Source organism: Rhododendron vialii, chromosome 1a (genome assembly GCF_030253575.1).
Source record: "Rhododendron vialii isolate Sample 1 chromosome 1a, ASM3025357v1".
Classification (NCBI taxonomy): domain Eukaryota; kingdom Viridiplantae; phylum Streptophyta; class Magnoliopsida; order Ericales; family Ericaceae; genus Rhododendron; species Rhododendron vialii.
In genome coordinates this window covers 37776582-37795048 of record NC_080557.1, presented here as the reverse complement: position 1 = coordinate 37795048, position 18467 = coordinate 37776582, and the positions used below count along the sequence as shown (strand labels likewise).

General features: G+C 37.8%; 2 protein-coding genes across 13 annotated transcripts in view; both read left to right on the top strand.

Moving 5' to 3' along the window:
- Positions 1–1463: 1463 nt before the first annotated feature.
- LOC131301975 (protein argonaute 4) lies at positions 1464–17511 on the top strand. 10 transcript variants are annotated; one of them, XM_058328834.1, is made up of 25 exons: positions 1558–1600; positions 3053–3096; positions 4185–4237; positions 8750–9024; positions 9140–9345; positions 10635–10847; positions 10923–11059; positions 11144–11241; positions 11349–11446; positions 11647–11812; positions 11903–12019; positions 12101–12208; positions 12425–12487; positions 12600–12713; positions 12801–12966; positions 13079–13191; positions 13300–13437; positions 13712–13842; positions 13991–14056; positions 14892–14955; positions 15038–15149; positions 15226–15299; positions 16530–16624; positions 16730–16761; positions 17032–17511. In XM_058328834.1, exons 4-25 carry the CDS (start codon positions 8764–8766, stop codon positions 17205–17207), a joined length of 2748 nt encoding a protein of 915 aa, XP_058184817.1. In that variant the 5' UTR covers positions 1558–1600; positions 3053–3096; positions 4185–4237; positions 8750–8763; the 3' UTR covers positions 17208–17511. The 10 variants fall into 10 exon arrangements, with proteins under 10 accessions (XP_058185121.1, XP_058185048.1, XP_058184961.1 ...); XM_058328754.1 differs by lacking the exon at positions 4185–4237 and adding an exon at positions 7030–7084 and having other exon boundaries at positions 1559–1600; XM_058328768.1 differs by lacking the exon at positions 1558–1600 and adding an exon at positions 5572–5626 and having other exon boundaries at positions 3063–3096.
- Positions 1582–18467, top strand: part of LOC131301483 (protein argonaute 4-like) — a 50935-nt gene continuing 34049 nt past the window's right edge. The window contains exons 1-3 of one of the 3 annotated variants that reach the window (XM_058328024.1): positions 1582–1600; positions 3053–3096; positions 4185–4237. The gene's annotated coding sequence lies outside the window, so the exon portion shown is untranslated. Of the gene's footprint in view, positions 1601–3052; positions 3097–4184; positions 4238–5572; positions 5627–7029; positions 7085–18467 lie in introns of those variants that run through there. The other 2 variants (XM_058328154.1, XM_058328234.1) reach the window with 2 other exon arrangements.

Genomic DNA, 18467 nt, shown 5'->3' with positions numbered 1-18467 from the left:
AATAGGTTAAATAGATAATAGTGTTAGTCTAGTGTTGAAAAAAAAAAGATAGGTAAAATAAAAAATATGTATTGTTCGCTAGTTTTTTTTACCTAGTAACCGGTGTACTTGCTCTAAAAGCCCCAAATGAGAAAATTAAAAGGGCCAAAAAGAAGCAACCAAACACCCCCTAAGAAGTGGAGATGAGTGGATAGGATTCTGGTGGGCCCCATGCTCCCCTCATTTACGGGCCCTTTTTTTTTTTTTGGTTTTGACCAGAATTTACAGGTTCATTTATGGGCGTTTAAGATTCTTTCATGGTGTACTGTGTTGACCATTTAGGGTAAGATAAGAGAATCTGTCCGTTGGTTCTATTATTCCCGTGATTATAACTTCTGGCAGGGTAAGATTTACAAATTCTTCATACGAATTGCTGTACGTTGTTTTGGCAAAAGCAACTTTTGATGTGTCAATAAAGTTTCTATTTGGATGGCGTCGGAAAAGGGGCAAGATCGGTATTCCACAGAGCGTGTACAACGTACAGTACCGCAGTGAAGACCGGCGACCAAGAAAAACAAGAATCGCCGGAAAAGAGGCAGCGTGCAACAGCGCCTCGATTTTACCGTTGAAAACACTTTTTAGACGGTATGGATTTTGAAATAGTTGTTTTAAAATTCGAATTATTAATTGTCGAGATGGACGATGAGATGGGCACAACTGCATGATGCTGTGATTGCTCACAAAGGCCCCCTCTCTTAGGAGAACATGGAGAGCCGTAAAAAGCCATCGTCCCAATTTAAATGCCCTCTACAAATTTTCATACATTTTTAAACCTAAAAAATATATAGTCCTATATATTATTTTTTCCTTACACGAAATTAAAGTGCTCGATTTGACTCCACTTGGCCAATAGTGTATTTCATTTGTCTTCTTTATTATAAAAAACCTCTTCTTTTTATAACTCTCAAGTGTCCAAGTTAGAATACTAATATTGAGAGATCAATTTTATCGTGCTCGATTTGACTCCACTTGGCCAATATTTCATCTATCTTTATTATAAAAAAACTCTTTTTTTTTTATAACTCTCAGATATTCAAGTCAGTCTACTAATCTTGAGAGAATTTTATCGTGCATGTGCAGGGTCTCAAATAAAATTATAAAATCCTTTTTCAAAAAAATGATTTTCAAAATAATTTCGTAGTCAAGATTATTTACAAAACAGTCTTATGAAACATCACAATTTATTTCCAAAGGTTGCAAAAAAAAGTTTAGCCCAAAATTCAGCATAAAATCAATCGATCGGAATAAGAATAGTTATAAACCTGTTTCCAAACACCCCCACGTTGTAATCCGTAACGCTCCTCCGGAATCCAAACAGCCTCCTTTACACGTGTAACGTGGGCGATTGTCGTTTGCCCCCACGCGCTTCCTGGTACACAGAAGAAAAAAGGGTATATCCGTTTTCTCTGAGCTCAACATCACTCCCCACCTACTCTCTCACTCCTCCTCCCTCCCTCTCCCTCTCTCTCTCTAAAAATTCCTCCTCTCAAGACCTCTGCTCTCCACTCTCGGCAGAGGTCTGCTGCTAAATTAGGGTTTTTATACGTCTCCGTCGCCATCTGTGAGTATCTCTCACCCACTCGCTACTGTATTTCTCGTTACAATCTCTTCAGTGGCCGCGTTCCTGCACTAGTGAAAGTGTTTTCGATTTGTTTACCGAAAGAGAAAAGGGTTTGTTTTTCTGAGCGTTTCGTGTTGAAATCTCTGCAATGTTGTGTTTCTTCTCTTGCTTTTGAACGATTTTCTTGTTGTTTATCGGTTTTTGAGCTTGATCTATGGTTATTTGGCCTATTTCATTTGTGTTTTTGTTGTTTTGACTTTTATTTTTGCTTGAAAACCTTCATCTGTTTGTTCTACCAGTTTTTTTGCGACGGTTTGGCTAAAAAAAAACCCTTTGAACGTTTTGTGTTCTTGTCTTGCATGGCCCTTTTTTGGGTTTGGTTGATGTTTTCTTGCGTTCTGTTCTAAGTTTTTCTCACCTACTCACTGCCGTATTTCCGGTTTTAATATCTGTAGTGGTTGTGTTACTGTTTCAACGAAAGTGTTTTCGTTTTGTTTACCGAAGAGAAAAGGGTTTGTTTTCTAAGCGTTTCGTGTTGAAATCTCAACAATGTTGTCTTTCATTAGCTGTTTCTGAACAATTTTTTTGCTGTTTTGGGGGGGTTGAGCTCGATCTATGGTTATTTGGTCTATTTCACTTGTGTTTTGCTGTTTGACTTGCAGTTTTGCTTGAAAATTTCCAGTTGTTTGTTCTACCAGTGGTTTTGAGACGGTTTAGGTAAATAAAAAACCCTTTGAATGTGTTGTTTTCTTGTCTTGCATGCCCCTTTTGTAGGTTAGGTTGATGTTTTCTTGCGTTCTGTTAAGTCTCTCTGTTTTGTTTTGTTTTGTGTTGTCTTGTTCTATGTTTTTCTCACCCACTCGCTGCTATATTTCCCGTTTCAATCTCTTCGGTGGCTGCCTTGCTGCACTATTTGAAAGTGTTTTCGTTCTCTTTACCGAAAGAGAAAAGGGTTTGTTTTTCTAAGCGTTTCCTGTTGAAATCTCTGCAATGTTGTATTTCTTTTTGCTTCTTTTCAACGATTTTGTAACTGTTTTAGGGTTTGAGCTTGATCTACTCTTATTTCACTTATGTTTTCGCTGTTTGACTTGCATTTTTGCCTTGAACTCTTCAGCTGTTGTTCTACTGGTGTTAAGTCTCCCTGTTTTGTTTTTGACTTAGTGTAGTTATCTTGTATTTCTACTTTTTCTAATTTAGGGCTTGTATGTTGTCTTATTTGAAGTTTTTCTTACCAACTCACCGCTATATTTCCGGGGTTTAAATCTCTTTTGTGGTTCTGTTACGGCACCATTTGAAAGTGTTTCTGTTTGTTTATCACAAGGGTTTGTTTTTCTATGGTTTTTATGTTGAAATCTATTCAATGTTGTCTTTATTTTACTGGTTTTGAGGGTTTGATCTTGATCTATGCTTATTTCGTCTATTTCGCTCATGCTGTTGCTGTTTGACTTGCAGTTTTGCTTGGGAATCTTCAGCTTTGTGTTTTACCGACAGTTTGGGTCAGAATAAATCCTTTGAATGTGCTGTTCTCTTGTCTTGCATGGTCCTCTTCTAGACAGTTCTTGTGTTTTGGTTTAAGAGTCTCTGTTTGTTTTTGTCTAGAAGTAGTTATCTTGCATTTCAGCAACTTTTTATAATTTAGAGGAATTTCTTGTGTTTCTTTCGCTGCTCATTCTTGCATGTTGTCTTATTCTTGAGTTTTTCTCTACTTTTTTTGTTGTTTTGGGGGGGTTTTCCCCCTTCTTTTTTTGCTCTAATCTCCTTCGTCTTGCTAGTTGTGGTCTGGATCTACGAGGTTGATGCTTACCCCCTTGGAGTAGTTCTTTTGTCTGTTGTGTGGAGGGGTTCATGTCCTTTCTGTTTTAGCTTCGGGTTCGCTTCATCTTTGGTGAAGGCTGTGGTCTTCGCGCTTATTTTTGTGTGCTTAGAGCCCTTCTAACTTCATTTGCGTGACTTGATGTCTGCTAAGTGCTAGGATCTGTTGTTTGAGCGACAGTGTCAGGTTCTGAAACCCTTGTCCAAATGTTGTTTTCTATTTTGAAGAGTTGATTTGTAATGCTTTGTTTTCGTATATTTCAGAAACAGCTTTGGGAAAACATTTGGGACACTGTTTTTGAAAAGAGAAACACTCAGTCTTAACATGAAATTCACTTCTTAGCAGAACTTGTTTTCCAGAATTTGATGACGTCTTTTTGATCTCCTAAACAATGAGTTATACTATGAATCATTTCTAGCAAAGTAGGTTGCAAAAACCTCTACAGGGTTCTACTCTAGGCAGAGGTCTGATACTGAATTAGGGTTATCACACATCTCCATCACCATCGGTGAGTATTTGTCACCTACCAAATGTTGTGTTCCCGGTTTCAATCTCTTTGGTAGCTGTGTTAACCGCGATAACGAAAGTTTTGGTTTTGTTTTCCAAAAGGATTTATTTTTTCCTTAGTGTTTCGTGTTGAAATCTCTTCAATTTTGTCTTTCTTTTGCAGTTTTTGAACGATTATCGTGTTTTTTTCTTTTGGTGGGGTTTGAGCTTGATCTATACGTAGTTGGTTTATTTTACTAATGTTTCTGCTGTTTTGACTTTCAGCTTGCTTGGAAATCTTCAGTTGTTTGCTCTGCCAGTGGTTCTCCGCAGTTAAGGTAAAAGAAAATCCTTTGAATGTGTTGTTTTCATGTCTAGCATGGCCCTTTGCTAGACTTGATTGATGTGTTATTGTGTTTTGGTTGAAGTCTCTCTGTTTTCTTTTTCTGTGAATGTGTTGTTTTCTAATTTTTCTTTTGTTTTGGTTCCTGGCCATTTTTGTTTGGTTGTTTTTTTCTTCCTTTTTTGGCTCTGATCTCCCTCCTCTTGCTAACTGTATTCTAGGATGTTGATGTTTACCTTCTTGGAGTAGTTCTTTGGTCTTTAAGCTTTATTCTTTTTTATCCTAGAGGGCTGTGGCATTCTGACTTCATTCGCATGTCTTGCTGTCTGTTAAGGGCTAGGAGGATTTTTTTAAGCACCAGTGTCAGGTTATGAACTGTCATCTAAAGTTGTTCTCTACTTGAGGAGTTGATTTGCAATGCTTTGTTTTCGTATCTTTCAGAACCAGCTTGAGGAAAACATCTGGGGAACTGTTTTTGAAAAGTGAAACACTCAGTTTGCATCAAGTTCACTTCTTTGCGGAACTTGTTTTCGAGAATTTGATGACGCCTTTCTTATCACCTAAACAATGAGTTATAGTCTGAAACATTTCTAGTAAAGTAAGCTTCAAAAATTGTTAACCAACCAAGTTATTGAAAAGTAACAAGTGAGTCTGTAAAGTGCATCCAACATAGCCTTGGCCCCTGTATGATTTCGTTGCAAGTGAGTCTGTCTGTTTTAACTTTTATATCCTAGGTATTAGTTTTTCTAGCAAGGGTCTCAGGTTCTGACACCCTCAGAAAATTTGCTCAGTGTGGTTGTATTTTGAGAATCAGTTTTGCTGAACTTTTCGGATCCTGTTCTTGGAGATATACACATTCATTCGTGTTCATGGTCTACTTATTTTGAAGGGAATATTTTTTTAGTGTTCTAAAAACTGATTTATTGTCAGAAGTCAATACTTTTCGAAAATCATCAAAGGTGGTTCTTAAACTGCAGGCAAAGCATATCTGTTGTTCCAAAAGGAAAAGGAAAAACTGCATGCAAATAGAGTGTTTTGAGTCTTTTGACCCATCTGGGTTAGAGTGCAACCTTTTGTTTTTCACAGTTCAACTCATTTTAGTAGGCGTAACGCGGGGAAATGTTGGTTTTGAGCTTGATCTATGCTTGATATATTACACTTATGTTTTTGCTGTTGGTTTTTTCTTTCTAAGCGTGTTGTGCTGAAATCTCTGCAATGTTGTGTTTCTTTTGCTGTTTTTGAACGATTTTCTTTCTGTTTTGGGGGGTTTGAGCTTGATCTACGCTTATTTGCTCTATTTCACTTGTCTTGTTGCTGTTTGACTTGCAGTTTTGCTTGGAAATCTTCAGCTGTGTGCTTTACCAGTGGTTTTGCAACAGTTAGGGTAAGAAAAAATCCAGCCTCTTTGTTCCTTCTGGGTGTGTTTTGGATGAAACCAGGCTCTTTGTTCTTGTGTAAAATAAGTAATTTTAGTTTTCTATTCGTTTTTAGCTGTGTCAGAGGAATTTTTTGTTATGTTTTTCTTTGTTTAGTTACTGTTGCTTATTTCTTTTACTCTGGGTGCGTTTTTGGCCAGTTGTGGCTCTAATTCCCCAGTTTTTGATAAATTTGGCCTGGATCTATGATGCATGATGTTTATCTTCTTGGTTTAGGTTTTTGAGTGTGGTACTTCGTTGTTTGTGGTCTTTTCCTGTTTTAACTTTTGTTTAGCTCTAGCTATTTTGAATCTGTGGCCTCTATGCTATATTTTTGTGTGATTGAGTCCTCAAAGGTCTTTTTCTGGGTCTTTCTTTCTGTTTTAACTTTTAAATGCTAGGTATTAATTTTTCTAGCAAGGGTCTCAAGTTCAGACAAACCTCGGAAAATTTGCTCAGTGTGGTTCTATTTTGAGAATCAGATTTTTTGAACTTTGCGGATCCTGTTCTTGGAGATATACACATTCATTCATTTTCATACGTTACCTATTTTGAAGGGAATATGTTGGTGATAGCCTTTTTTAGTGTTCTTAAAACTGATTTATTGTTAGAAATCAAAAGTTTTCGAAAACCATCAAAGTTGGCTCTTAAACTGCAGGCAAAACATATTCTGTTGTTTCAAAAGGAAAAGGAAGAACCGCATCCAAACTGAGTGTTTTGACCCGTCTGGGTGGTGAAGTTGTGGTCTTTGCGCTTATTTTTGTGTGCTTAGAGAGCCCTTTTAACTTCATTTGTGTGACAGTGTGACTTGCTGTCTGTTAGGTGCTAGGACCATGTTGTTTAAGCAACGGTGTCAGGTTCTGAAACCTTTGTCCAAATGTTGTTTCTATTTTGAGGAGATGATTTGTTTTGTTATCTTTCAGAACCAGCTATGGGAATTATCTCGGAAACCATTTTTGACTAGAGAAACTCTCAGTTTTTACATGAAATTTACTTTTTAGCAGAAGTTGTTTTCCAGAATTTGATGATGTCTTTTTGATATCTGTGATACCATGAAACTCTTCTAGCAGAGGTTGTGAAAATTGAATTAGGGTTTTCACACACCACCATCAGTGAGTATTTGTCACGTATCAAATGCTATGTTCCCAGTTTCAATCAAAGACTCTTGTAGCTGTGTTAACTGCACTAACGAAAGTTTTTGTTTTGTCTCCCAAAAGCGTTCGTTTTCTCCTAAGTGTTTCGTGTTGAAATCTCTTCAATTTGGACTTTCTTTGCTATTTTTTATTAATTTTCTTGTTGTTTTGTGGGGTTTGAGCTTCATCTATGCTTAGTTAGTAAATTTCACTAATGTTACTGCTGTTTTGACTTTCAGGTTTTCTTGGAGTTCTTCAGTTGTTTGTTCTACCAGTGGTTCTCCGACAGTTTAGGTAAAGAAAATCCTTCGAATTTGTTGTTTTCTATTCTAGCATGGCCCTTTTCTAGACTTGATTGATGTGTCTTGGTTTAAGTCTCTGTTTTCTTTTTCTGTGAAGTTGTTATCCTGCATTTTACTTTTTCTAATTTCTCTTTTGTTTTGGTTCCTGGTCATTTTGCATGTTGTCTTGTTCACAGGTTTTCTCTACTTGTTTGGTTTTTTTCTCCCTTTTTTTGGCCCTGATCTGCTTCCTTTTGCTAGATGTATTATTGGATAGTGATGTTTGCCCACTTGGAGTAGTTATTTTGTGACGTGTGGAGGGGTTCAGGTGTTTTCTGTTATAGCTTTGATTTGGCTTGTTCGACTGTGAAGTCTGTGGTTTTAAGCTTTTTTTTTTTTTGTATCCCTATAGGCATTCTAACTTCATTTGCACGTCTTATTGTCTCTAAAGTCCTAGGATTATGTTTTTTAGCACCAGTGTCAGGTTCTGAAACCATCATACAAAGTTGTTTTCTATTTGAGGAGTTGTGTAAAGCTTTGTTTTCGTATCTTTCAGAACCAGCTTGAGGAAAACATTTGGGACACTGTTTTTGAGAAGAGAAACACTCAGTTTGCTTGAAATTCACTTCTTTGCAGAACTTGTTTTTGAGAATTTGATGACGCCTTTTTGATCACCTAAACAATGAGTTATAGTCTGGAACATTTCTAGCAAAGTAAGTTTCAAAAATCGTCAACCAACCAAGCTAGTGGAAAGTAACAAGTGAGTCTGAAAGTGCATCCAACATAGCCTTGGCCCCTGTATGGATTTCGTTGCATGTTGTAACCCTTTTTGTGGCTTGTACTACTTAGATGAGGACTATGAGGTCCTGGAGTGATTTTTTTTATGTTTATCTTTAGTTATTGCATGTTTTGCTTATTTCTTGTATTATTGGGGTGTTTTTGGCCAGTCTTGGCTCTAATTTCTGAGTTTCTGCTAAATTTGCTCTGTATTTGCCATGCATGATGTTTATTTTCTTGGTTTAAAGGTTTTTGAGTACGATATGTGGTGGTTTCTGGTCTTTTCTTGTTTTAGCTTTTGTCTAACTCTAGCTATGTTGAAACTGTGGTCTCAATGCTCTAATTTTGTGTTATTGAGGCCTTAAGGTTTTTCTTTGGTCTTGCTGTCTGTTTTAACTTTTAAATGCTAGTATTATTTTTTTGTAGCAAGAGTCTCAGGTTCTGACAATCTTGGAAATTTTGGTCTGTTTGGTTCTAATTTGAGAATCAGATTTGCTTAACTTTCCAGATCCTGTTCTTGGAGATATAAAATTTGATTCTTTTTCATGCATTACGTGTTTTGAAGTGAATATGTTATTGAGAACCTTCTTTTTGTATTTTAAAGACAGATTTATTGTCAGAAAGCAGAAGTTTCGAAAACCATCAAAGTTGGTTCTTAAACTGCTGGCCAAAACATATCTTGCATGCAAACAGAGTTTTTTGACCCATCTGTATTAGAGTGCAATAGTGCATTCCTTTTGTATTTCATAGTTCAAAATTTAGCGCATTAGTAGACAACACCAGGGGAAACCCACTGCTATCTGCAACTTCTCTTTGGCAGTGAACAAATACTACTTTTCTGGGGCACATATATAACAACTTGTTCTATGTCTCCTAATCTGTTGTCTGTTTCTGCCTTCAGTCTAGGATTCGCCAATGGATTCCCACGAGGGAAACGGTGTAGGAAATGGTGCAGGAAATGGTGCAGGAAATGGTGCATCAGAGTCTTTGCCACCGCCCCCTCCAGTTCCACCAAATGTTGAGCCGGAGCAGGTTCTTGAACCAGCTAAGAAAAAGGTGGTGCGCGTCCCGATAGCGAGACGTGGTTTGGGATCGAAGGGGAATAAAATTCCTATACTGACAAATCACTTTAAAGTGAATGTCACAAATGTTAATGGTGACTTCTTCCATTACAGTGTATGTTTTCTGTACTTAACTTTCTAATATGAGTTCATCACCCTTACTGAAATTTGATTGAACCTGCTACCTGTATCACTCTTTTGTGTTATAATAATTCTTTTCTCTGAAACAGGTTGCTCTTTTTTATGAAGATGGGCGTCCAGTAGACGGAAAGGGCATTGGTAGGAAGGTCCTTGACAGAGTTCATGACACTTACGATACAGAGCTCGCTGGGAAAGACTTCGCGTACGATGGGGAGAAAAGTCTGTTTACACTGGGTCCTCTTCCTAGAAACAAGCTCGAATTTACAATTGTGCTTGAGGATGTTGTGTCCAGCAGGTATGGCGAGAAGAACTTCTTTGTTCATTACCAGTTTTGACTTGTTCGACTGTGATATTTCTGTATTCCTAGAGGCATTCTAACTTCATTTGCACGTCTTATTGTCTCTAAAGTTCTAGGATTATGTTTTTTAAGCACCAGTGTCAGGTTCTGAAACCGTCATCCAAAGTTGTTTTCTATTTGAGGAGTTGATTTGTAAAGCTTTGTCTTCGTATCTTTCAGAACCAGCTTTTGGAAAACATTTGGGAGACTGTTTTTGAAAAGAGAAACACTCAGTTTACATGAAATTCACTTCTTTGCAGAACTTGTTTTCGAGAATTTGATGATGACTTTTTGATCACCTAAACAATGAGTTATAGTCTGAAACATTTCTGGCAAAGTAAGTTTCAAAAATCGTCAACCAACCAAGCTATTGAAAAGTAACATGTGAGTCTGAAAAGTGCATCCAACATAGCCTTGGTCCCTGTATGGATTTCGTTGCATGTTGTAAACCTGGGTGAATTTTTTTATGTTTATCTTTAGTTATTGCACTCATTGCTTATTTCTTGTATTATTGGGGTGTTTTTGGCCAGTCTTGGCTCTAATTTCTGAGTTTCTGCTAAATTTGTCCTGTATCTGCCATGCATGATGTTTGTTTTCTTGGTTTAAAGGTTTTTGAGTGCGATACGTGGTGGTTTCTGGTCTTTTTTTTGTTTGAGCTTTTGTTTAACTCTAGCTATGTTGAAACTGTGGTCTCAATGTCTAATTTTGTGTTATTGAGGCCTCAAAGGTTTTTCTTTGGTCTTGCTGTCTGTTTTAACTTTTAAATGCCAGTGTTAGTTTTTGTAGCAAGAGTCTCAGGTTCTGACAATCTTGGCACTTTTGGTCTGTTTTGTGCTATTTTGATAATCAGATTTGCTTAACTTTCCAGATCCTGTTCTTGGAGATATAAAATTTGATTTGTTTTCATGCATTACTTGTTTTGGAGGGAATATGTTATCGAGAACCTTCTTTTGGTGTTCTAAAGACAGATTTATTGTCAGAAAACAGAAGTTTCGAAAACCATCAAAGTTGGTTCTGAAGCTGCTGGCCAAAACATATCCTGCAGGCAACAGATTGTTTTGACCCATCTGGATTAGAGTGCATCCTTTTGTTTTTCATAGTTCAAAGTTTAGCTCACTAGTAGACATCACCAGGGGAAACCCACTGCTATCTGCAACTTCTCTTTGGCACATATACTACTTTCCATGTTAATACTGTATCATTTCTTGATATGTTGAAACTTAATTTATTTTACGCATTTGTACCAGGAACAATGGTAATAAGAGCCCTGGAAGCCCCAACGATGACCGGAAAAGGCAACGAAGACCGTACAATTCCAAGACGTTCAAGGTGGAGATCAGCTTTGCAGCGAAAATCCCGATGCAGTCAATTGCAAATGCTCTTCGGGGTCAAGAATCAGAGAACTCTCAAGAAGCCCTGAGAGTTCTGGACATAATTTTGAGACAACATGCATCGAAGCAGTAATTCATCTTCATATCCTTCAAATTTTTTGCACGGCTTTGGGTATTCATTTAACTTAACGTGGTACATTGCAGGGGCTGCCTCCTTGTTCGCCAGTCGTTTTTTCACAATGACCCGAAGAATTTCGTAGATGTTGGAGGTGGCGTTCTGGGCTGCAGGGGCTTCCACTCTAGTTTCCGGACTACACAGGGTGGATTGTCTCTAAACATAGGTACATTTGGTCAGCAATCATATTCTGTGCTCTTTCTTGTCCAATTACGTAATTTCATCACCATTCTTCCCTTTTGACATTCAGATGTTTCTACGACCATGATAATTCAGCCCGGGCCGGTTGTCGATTTCCTTATTGCAAACCAGAATGTGAAAGACCCCTTTCAAATTGATTGGGCAAAGGTAGCAATATTTCGCCTTACTGTTGTTACTGTGGTATTATCTCATCTTGTTCAGATACTATCTGTTTGCTTAAATGTGTTGAACCTGTGGTTACTTGTTGATATTAGGCGAAACGGACCCTGAAGAATTTGAGGATAAAGACCAATCCTGCGAATACTGAGTTCAAAATATGTGGACTGAGCGAAAAGCCTTGCAAAGAGCAGATGTAAGTTTCCTTGATATTTATTGCCTCTTCCTTTGGGCACGATGCATAGACCAACAGAGTTTTTCCAATAATACTGCATATTCGAAGCATGACTGTTGTTTATTGTCTGGGAAGTTTGTAAATTGTGAGAGAGAATTGGTTATTGGTCCTAAATTGTAGTTTCTGATATTACCTTTTTACTTTTCTGCTGAATGCTTTAGGTTTTCATTAAAGAAGGGAAAGGATGAGGATGGAGAAATCCAGACTGTTGAAGTGACTGTGTATGATTATTTTGTTAACCACCGCAATATAGAGTTGCGTTATTCTGGTGATCTACCGTGCATTAATGTTGGGAAGCCAAAGCGCCCTACTTACTTCCCTCTGGAGGTGAAATTATGAACTATAATCCTCTTTGGGTGAAAATCTGCTTGTGATCCCATTTTGTTGTATGGTTTCTAATTGTGGCTCTTGTTTTAGCTATGTTCTTTGGTATCCTTGCAACGCTATACGAAATCACTCTCAACTTTTCAAAGGTCGTCTCTAGTCGAGAAGTCAAGACAGAAGCCACAAGAAAGGATGAGGGTTTTGACTGATGTAAGTTTTGTCCGCAAGCATTTTATCGATCATTCTCGTTTCATTGTACTAAGTCTCTGTTGATTTTGAGTCTTTTGACAGGCTCTTAAAGTCAACAATTACGATGCAGAGCCTATGCTGCGTTCTTGTGGCATTTCAATCAATAACAACTTCACCCAAGTTGAAGGCCGTGTGCTCCCAGCCCCAAAGGTACTCTTAAAGTCCATTGTGCCTTTTGATTTCATCAGCTATTGGTTATATTTGGTTACGATGAGGCCCAGTTCAGTTTTGAGGAGGAGAAATGGAAGTAGCTGATTTTAGACTTCACCTAGTTGTTTTTTCTTTTTTGTTTCTTGAACAAGTGTCATCTATTCTTTTCCCTTGAGTGGAACCGGATTTTAGACTAACTATTGGTTAATACTACAGTTGAAAGGGGGAAATGGAGAAGACTTCTTTCCGAGGAACGGCAGGTGGAATTTTAACAATAAGGTGTTCTTTTGGCCGTCTTTTTTCTTGTTTTTCCTTTCTCGATTCTGGATTCGTAGACATTTATCTTTGACGAGTATTTTGACTCTAATTACATTTATTTTTGTGGGAGTAGAAATTTGTGGAACCAGCAACGGTAGAGCGCTGGGCTGTTGTAAACTTTTCAGCTCGCTGTGACGTACGTGGCCTTATTAGAGACTTGACAAGAATTGGAGAATCGAAGGGCATTGTATGTTCTGCCACTTATTCTTAGTGCAAGTTCCTTTTTTGGGATTCCATGTATGACGTCTAAGTCTTTTTTGTTTTGTTTTTGTAGAAAATTGAAGCTCCGTTTGATGTATTTGAGGAGAGTCCACAAAATCGGCGGGCCCCACCTCCTGTTCGAGTGGACAAGATGTTTGAAGACGTACAATCCAAACTTCCTGGAGCACCTAAATTTCTCCTCTGTCTGCTTCCTGAGAGGAAGAACTGTGACATATATGGTTTGTTTGACTTGATTTATTCCTTTTTTTTTTCCAGTTACATATTTAATTCTACATTATCACAGTTCTTCTGTGCTAGTGTTTACTTAATGAAAGCCATATAACCTCTAAGGTCCATGGAAGAGAAAGAACCTGGCTGATTTTGGAATTGTGACCCAATGCATGGCTCCAACAAGAGTCAATGATCAATATCTCACAAATCTCATCCTCAAGATCAATGCAAAGGTGAGACTCTGTATAATGGTGTAATTTCCCTCTGAGATAAGCATTCCCCTTGCTTTTTAGTTTGGACATTTCGCAAGCCCTTCTCATCATCTTCTTACTTACTTGCAGCTTGGTGGACTCAATTCGTTGTTATCTGTTGAAGGTTCTCCCTCTATGCCCTTGATATCTAAGGTTCCTACCATGATTATTGGGATGGATGTATCACATGGCTCTCCGGGCCAGTCTGATGTACCATCGATTGCAGCGGTAACATGCTGCTTTATTTCATCTTCGTTTTGTTCTTTCTCTCATTCCAAGCGTGGTGTTGTTTGATAGTTTCAGTTCCTAAATACAACTTGCTATTCCTTGCACTAAATGCCATACTTGATTATCCTTACGATGCACCCTTCTGAAAAGAAAAGGGGGAAATAAAAAAAGAAAGAAAGAAGTGAAATTTCAAACACTCTCTTCTCTTTCCACTGTTTTTGCTATTACAGTTCTTTGATATCGTACTTCAGTAGTTCTTATGACATGATTTTAGGTCGTCAGCTCCAGGAACTGGCCATTCATTTCACGTTATCGGGCTTCTGTCCGCACCCAGTCACCCAAAGTTGAGATGATAGATTCGCTTTATAAGCGTGTTTCTGACACTGAAGATGATGGCATTCTTAGGTGCGAATTTTCTTGTTAATGCATTTGATGATCTTGTTACGATCTGTGATTGTTTGATGTAATAATGCTGTTTGTTTGTATGCCATTAGATTTGCAGTTTTAACCCTTTGAACATGGTTGACTGAAGCTAGTTTTCCTCTGAATTCAGGGAGGCTTTACTGGAGTTTTACGTGAGTTCAGGCAAGAGGAAGCCCGATCAAATTATTATATTCAGGTATTTGTTTCTTCTACGTGACGCCAAACACAAGTGTTTTTATTGGATCACACCAGGGTTATTATCTGCTCTCTTCCTTTGCCTTAAGTTTTAGTAATAAATTTACACCTGGATGTTGGACTGAATAACAAACGAGAGAAGCAGGTTAAAATCTTAGAGCACACCAAAGATATTTAGAAGAATCAACTGTTGGAGAAAATGTGGCAAGTGTTTATATTTAGTAGGACCTGCCTTGCTACTAAATTGAAGCTCCATCATGGTTAGCATTGCTGTGTATGCTCTTATAACAATAGATTTGAGGTATCTCCCATCATATATCTCTATGCTGACGGCAAAAGTGGTTACACAAGCACAACATGGCATGGGATAAATAGGTTTGGCTATAGTCCAGATCTAAAATGTGAGGTTTGGGTCCTCTGTAAGACTGAACTGGTCTTGCTTTGCCATGTGAGACTAGAAAACTTCTTCTTTCCTTGACCTGCAAGACTGGCTTTTCCCTCTGTTCGACTTGACTCTCTGGACTCTGCATCATTTCTATTTACTTGAAGGGAATTGTTGGGCAAAATATGCTTGATTGTATTTAATGTAGCATTTACTAACAGAGTAGAATAATTTAGTACCTTTTGACTCGAGCTTTGCTTCTCCTGCTGTGCTAGTTAAGGAATAGGATAATTGTTGTATTGTGCTACTGGAATCCAATCTTAGTGCACATATGACATGACCTTGAGGTGCTATTAGATTTAACATGGTCTCTTGACATGCATTTGTTTATCTTTTATTTATTTTTCTTTTTTGTAATTTTCGTACACTCCTTGACTCTGTTCTGGTTTGCTAGGGATGGAGTCAGCGAGTCGCAGTTCAATCAAGTTCTGAACATTGAACTGGATCAAATTATTGAGGTTTTTTGTGCTAATCTAAACATCCCAACCTTTCCGGTTTAGTGAAAGAGTTGAAGCAACAGTTTTTTGAGTGGTTGTGCAGGCCTGCAAGTGTCTGGATGAGAAATGGTCACCGAAGTTTGTGGTGATTGTTGCGCAAAAGAATCATCATACAAAGTTTTTCCAACCTGGATCGCCCGATAATGTCCCACCTGGTTAGTCCTCCAACAAAAGCATGGAGGTAATTCAATTATTTGATTGAAAAAGTCTTGACGTTATTTTATCATGCAGGTACGGTAATTGACAACAAAGTATGTCATCCCCGGGGCAATGATTTTTACCTATGTGCACATGCTGGAATGATTGTGAGTATTACCTTAGACTTGCTTGCGGCATTTAGAGTGTGTTTTTTTTTCCCCCTTCCTGAAAATAGACTTCGATTCAAACTTGACGGGTAGCTTTTGACATGTTTCTGGTCACTTATGTTCTTTTATTTTTGTTTGAATTCTACTTTTCGACATGTTGGATTGTTGATTAGCAAGTGCCAATGAATAATCTGAGATGACATGAGCCTTGTCCACTGTTTTTCTAGGAATCCTGGACTTGTGAAGTTGTGTTTGAAATTTTGGACCTGCCTCTTGTAGTTTGTGACTACTTCTATACATGTGTGATTTTATATTTCTGAACGTGACCAATCTGGTTCATCATGTTTGGGAATTCTGGACATCTTCCCTTTTCGCATGTGACATGGATCTTTACAAGGGGAGATGCTTAACTCATGCCCTTGGACCAACTGGACAGATGGGGAACAACCGAACAAACTAATTATTCTTAGTTGGATGGTAAATTGGGCAAAAGTGTGAATGTGGGCTCTCATTACTTCTGAGAGCTTCTATATGCCTCTGTGAAAATTAAGGAAGAAATTAGCAGTAGCTGAAATCTCTCTTTGACAATCGATTTCAATTTTCAAACCATCTGCTCTGGGTGATCATTTTTTAATATGCTTTGAACAATACAATCATTTTCGGTACTAATCTGACAAGTTCTGATTATAGCCTGGTTTCAAACCTTAACGAGCTTCAAAAAAATGTTCAAGCTTGGTTTGTTTATGTACCAAATTGATATTGAACAAGCTTTTAATGATCAAACATGAGCTCATTTAGCAGCCCTAATTCCAAACCATCTGCTCTGGTGATCAATTCTTTTTTTTCACTATGCTCTGAACAGCACAACCATTTTCAGTACTAATCTTGATACCTATCATCAGGAAGAGTTTGTACTCTTCAATTAAAGTTCTGGCAAAAGATGTTTGGAATCGATTTTCAATTTCTACTGCAATATGGACTTTTCTGCTTGTGCAGTTTGTTTAAATCTTTTCATGGATTTGGGGCTGGGGTTGTTATTTAGTGGTGTTGATAGGAATAGGTGTTGGTAGGAAATTACTGATAGGTTTGCTTTAAAGAGTGCTGGCTGCTTGTCACTTTACTAGGCAGAGAATGGTGATGGTGGTGGTCCTGGTGGAGTTAAACCGCGTAATTTTCTCTCTACAACGAGAAAAGATTGAACTTAATTGTTTTGTTACATGGTCTTTGTAGGGGACCACTAGGCCAACACACTACCATGTCCTGTTGGATGAGGTTGGTTTCTCGGCTGATGAACTCCAGGAGCTAGTACATTCTCTATCCTATGTGTAAGTATATTTGAGGCTTGTGCATCTAACATTGTCTCATAATCATATTCTTAAGCTGTATAACATAACTAAGGTTTTCTAAGTTATTTTTTATAATTTTTGTAGATACCAGAGGAGCACTACGGCCATTTCAGTTGGTAATTTCAAATCTCTGATTTCTTTCTGTGCATGCAGTATTTTATTTAACCTGAAATATCAAGACTATGTTCCGTACCCGATAGCCTTTTGAAATACAACACCAATACACACACTCTCTCTCTCTCTCTCTCTCTCTCTCTCTCTCTCTCTGTATATATTCTGTTGTTCCACTATTTCTTCAACTACTTTGTTCTAATTCTACTGATTTAAGAAATAAGATATCTGATCTTTTACCCCATCCTGGACTGACTTCTTTTCTGTGTTGGCAGTTGCTCCGATATGTTACGCTCACTTGGCGGCCACTCAGGTGGGAACTTTTATGAAGTTCGAAGAATTCTCAGAGACATCCTCAAGCCATGGGGGGTTGACTTCTGCAGGGCCTGCACCTGTGCCTCAGTTGCCTAAACTTCAAGCTGCTGTGTGCAATTCAATGTTCTTTTGTTGAGGCTGGAAATCCCTAAAAAACTCTTGCTACTTTATGCAAAATGACAGGTTAAACAAGCGGTTTGTTGTAATATTTTGTATATATCTATCTAGCTAGCTAGCTTTTGGTGAGAGCTTCGCCTGTGGAGGGCACTGGCTCAAGCAACTAACTTAAGATACGGTTAGGTTGCAAGTCTGTATTATTAGGTTTATCTGCGCTACCCTGCCATGCACTTTGTTGGTTCTGATTATGCTGTGTGTATCTGTGAATGCTTTCCCGACTGGTAAATGGTTTAAGTATGAAAGTTTCGGATGGTGTTGGGTTACTCTGTGCCTGAAATGATTCATCTTTTGTCCTTCACTTTTCACTATGTAGGGGCGTGTATGTGCTCGTAAATGTTTTTCGAATGCATTTTGCTTGCTTCTCTGAAAATAACTTGCATATAAACTTTCAAATTGAACATGGTTTGGCGGTGGCTTTTGATATGTTGGTAGTTGCTCTTTATTTGAAAGTGAACTTTGTGGCCCTTGAGTGTACACTAGGGTGCGCAATTGTAATGTGGAAATTGTCGGGTTTTGGTTTTCTATCTACGTTATGTTCTGGAGCTGAGAATTTTTTCTACGGTGACTATTCGCAGCTCCGTATTTTTTCTCATTGCCCGTTAAAATTTTCAATTATATTCCACAGTTATCAAAATTGAGATATATTTTCAGTATACAATTATCAAAATATAATATTTTTTTTAACAGTTATCTATCGAGAATGTATGTTTGGCAGTTGTTTATCGAAAATTAAACATATTTTCGACATATAGTTATCGAAAAATAATTTTGTTTTTAATAGCTATTTACCGAAATGTTATGTATGATTTTTAATAATTTACCAAAATGTAATGGGCTAAAAGAGAAAATACGAGTCTGCGAATAGTCGCCTCCTTTTTCTATCCATAGCTTATTAGCCTTATTTGTCACTGCCTTTTATATCTTAACTACTCTTTGACCCCCTTAAGTGTGACCCAATTCCAGCTTTGGTCCTTGAAAAAAAGTTTTCCCAATTCAGTTCTCGAGTTGCATTTTCTTCTACGTATTCCAGATTTCATTGCCATCTAAATCTTGAAGGGTCAATGATTCACTTGTCTTGCTTGTGCCGTGTTATTTGGGGCGTCAAATTTGTACTCCCTCCGTCCCTTTTTTAAAGTCCAGTATTCCATTTTGGACTGTCCCTTAATAAGTGTCTATTTTGTAAAGTTAGTAGGTAAAAGTTGATACATTTTTCATTTTA